The sequence below is a fragment of the Octopus bimaculoides genome, chromosome 19 (assembly GCF_001194135.2).
Source record: "Octopus bimaculoides isolate UCB-OBI-ISO-001 chromosome 19, ASM119413v2, whole genome shotgun sequence".
Classification (NCBI taxonomy): domain Eukaryota; kingdom Metazoa; phylum Mollusca; class Cephalopoda; order Octopoda; family Octopodidae; genus Octopus; species Octopus bimaculoides.
This window is the reverse complement of record NC_068999.1, coordinates 47,482,111-47,483,683: the sequence shown is the minus strand read 5'-3', so window position 1 is coordinate 47,483,683 and position 1,573 is coordinate 47,482,111. Positions and strand designations below refer to the sequence as shown.

The 1,573-nt window shown below is 32.5% G+C and overlaps 1 protein-coding gene across 1 annotated transcript in view; it reads left to right on the top strand.

Moving 5' to 3' along the window:
• The first annotated feature begins 1,306 nt into the window (after positions 1–1,306).
• Positions 1,307–1,573, top strand: part of LOC106868366 (uncharacterized protein DDB_G0272718) — a 6,610-nt gene continuing 6,343 nt past the window's right edge. The window contains exon 1 of the mRNA XM_014913585.2: positions 1,307–1,438. Coding sequence (XP_014769071.1) covers positions 1,426–1,438 — 13 coding nt within the window. The 5' untranslated portion in view covers positions 1,307–1,425. The remainder of the gene's footprint in view (positions 1,439–1,573) is intronic.

Here is a 1,573-nt window from a genome sequence, read left to right as displayed (position 1 = left end):
TTACGCACTGGTATCAATGTAATCGACTTAATCCCTTTGTTTGTCCCCTCTATGTTTAGCCCCTTGTGGACAATAAAGAAATAAGAAACGTTAGCACGCCAGGCGAAATGCTTAACGGTATTTCATCTATCTTTATGTTCTGAGTTCAAATTCTACCGAGGTCGACTTTGCCTTTCATCCTTTTGGGGTCGATTAAATAAGTACCAGTTATGCACTGGTGTCAATGTAACCGACTTAATCCCTTTATCTATCCTTGTTTGTCCCCTCTAGGTTTAGCAATAAAGAAATAAATATTCTAGCTCCTCATTGACACAAAAAAAACTTCCCATATCTAATCACCTGACCAAGTCCCTATAACAGTCTTGATGTAGATTCCTCCTCACCCCTTACTTCAAATCTCTTGGCACTGCTAGAGTTAAAAAAAAACCCCGCTAACTTACAGAGACATAAACAAACCAACATCTATATATATTTACATAAATATGTATATATGGTGGTTGTATACACAGAATAGTTGGTGGAGGTTCGTATGTGTATATATACATATATATATATATTTATATATATATATACACACACACACACAATATATATATATCCATACATATATATATGTGTATTCATATATGGGAGAATATACAAATAATAACAACAGACGAGGACAGGTGGTGTAAATAACAAAAGTATATATTAGTATGACGCTCGGGAATACGGAAAGTCTTTGACGTTTCGAGCTACGCTCTTCAACAGAAAGAATACGGAGACAAGGAGAAAAACACGGAGAAAAAAAATTGAATAGTGTTCAGTCATCGGTATTTGGTGAAGCAAATATTTGCTGATCCCTTAATTATATTTATATATATATATATATATATATATATATATATATATATATATTTAATGTTATATTTATATTACAACTTAATGAATTTACATAAGTAATGATGACAACTAATAAATAAGACTGCTTTTTCTTTCTTTTTCTTTCTGATGAAATATTATTGTGAGAAGGTCACAGCTTCAAAATAGGAGAACAAATATATTCAAGTGTTGTTGATAAGATTTTAGATCTAAAAACTTTCACTTTGGTAGGTTATTAATCTATTATAATGATTCATTAAGAGAACACAATGAGGTCATAACTCCAAAGTCTTCTTAAAACAAATCACATGACTTTATTATTTATTTATAGAAAAAACCTTCAAGTCCCTGCCCACACTGTTCTACACACACATACACACACTCATTCACTCACACCTGCACATATATATATACATGCGTATACTTACATAGATACACACATAATCATACACAAATGTGAGTGTGTATGTGCGTGTGTCCGTGCATATATAAGAACCATTTTCAAACAAGTGATTAAATCAGTTTGGCAAGCGGCAAGAGTATTTGGTGTTAAATCAGAAAATCATGAATCCTTATAGTAAGTAAAAATTCATTTTTAAAAAAAACCTCTTTTATCTCTTTTACTTGTTTCAGTCATTTGACTGCAGCCATGCTGGGGCACCGCCTTTAGTCAAGCAAATCGACCCCGGGACTTATTCTTTGGAAGCCTAGT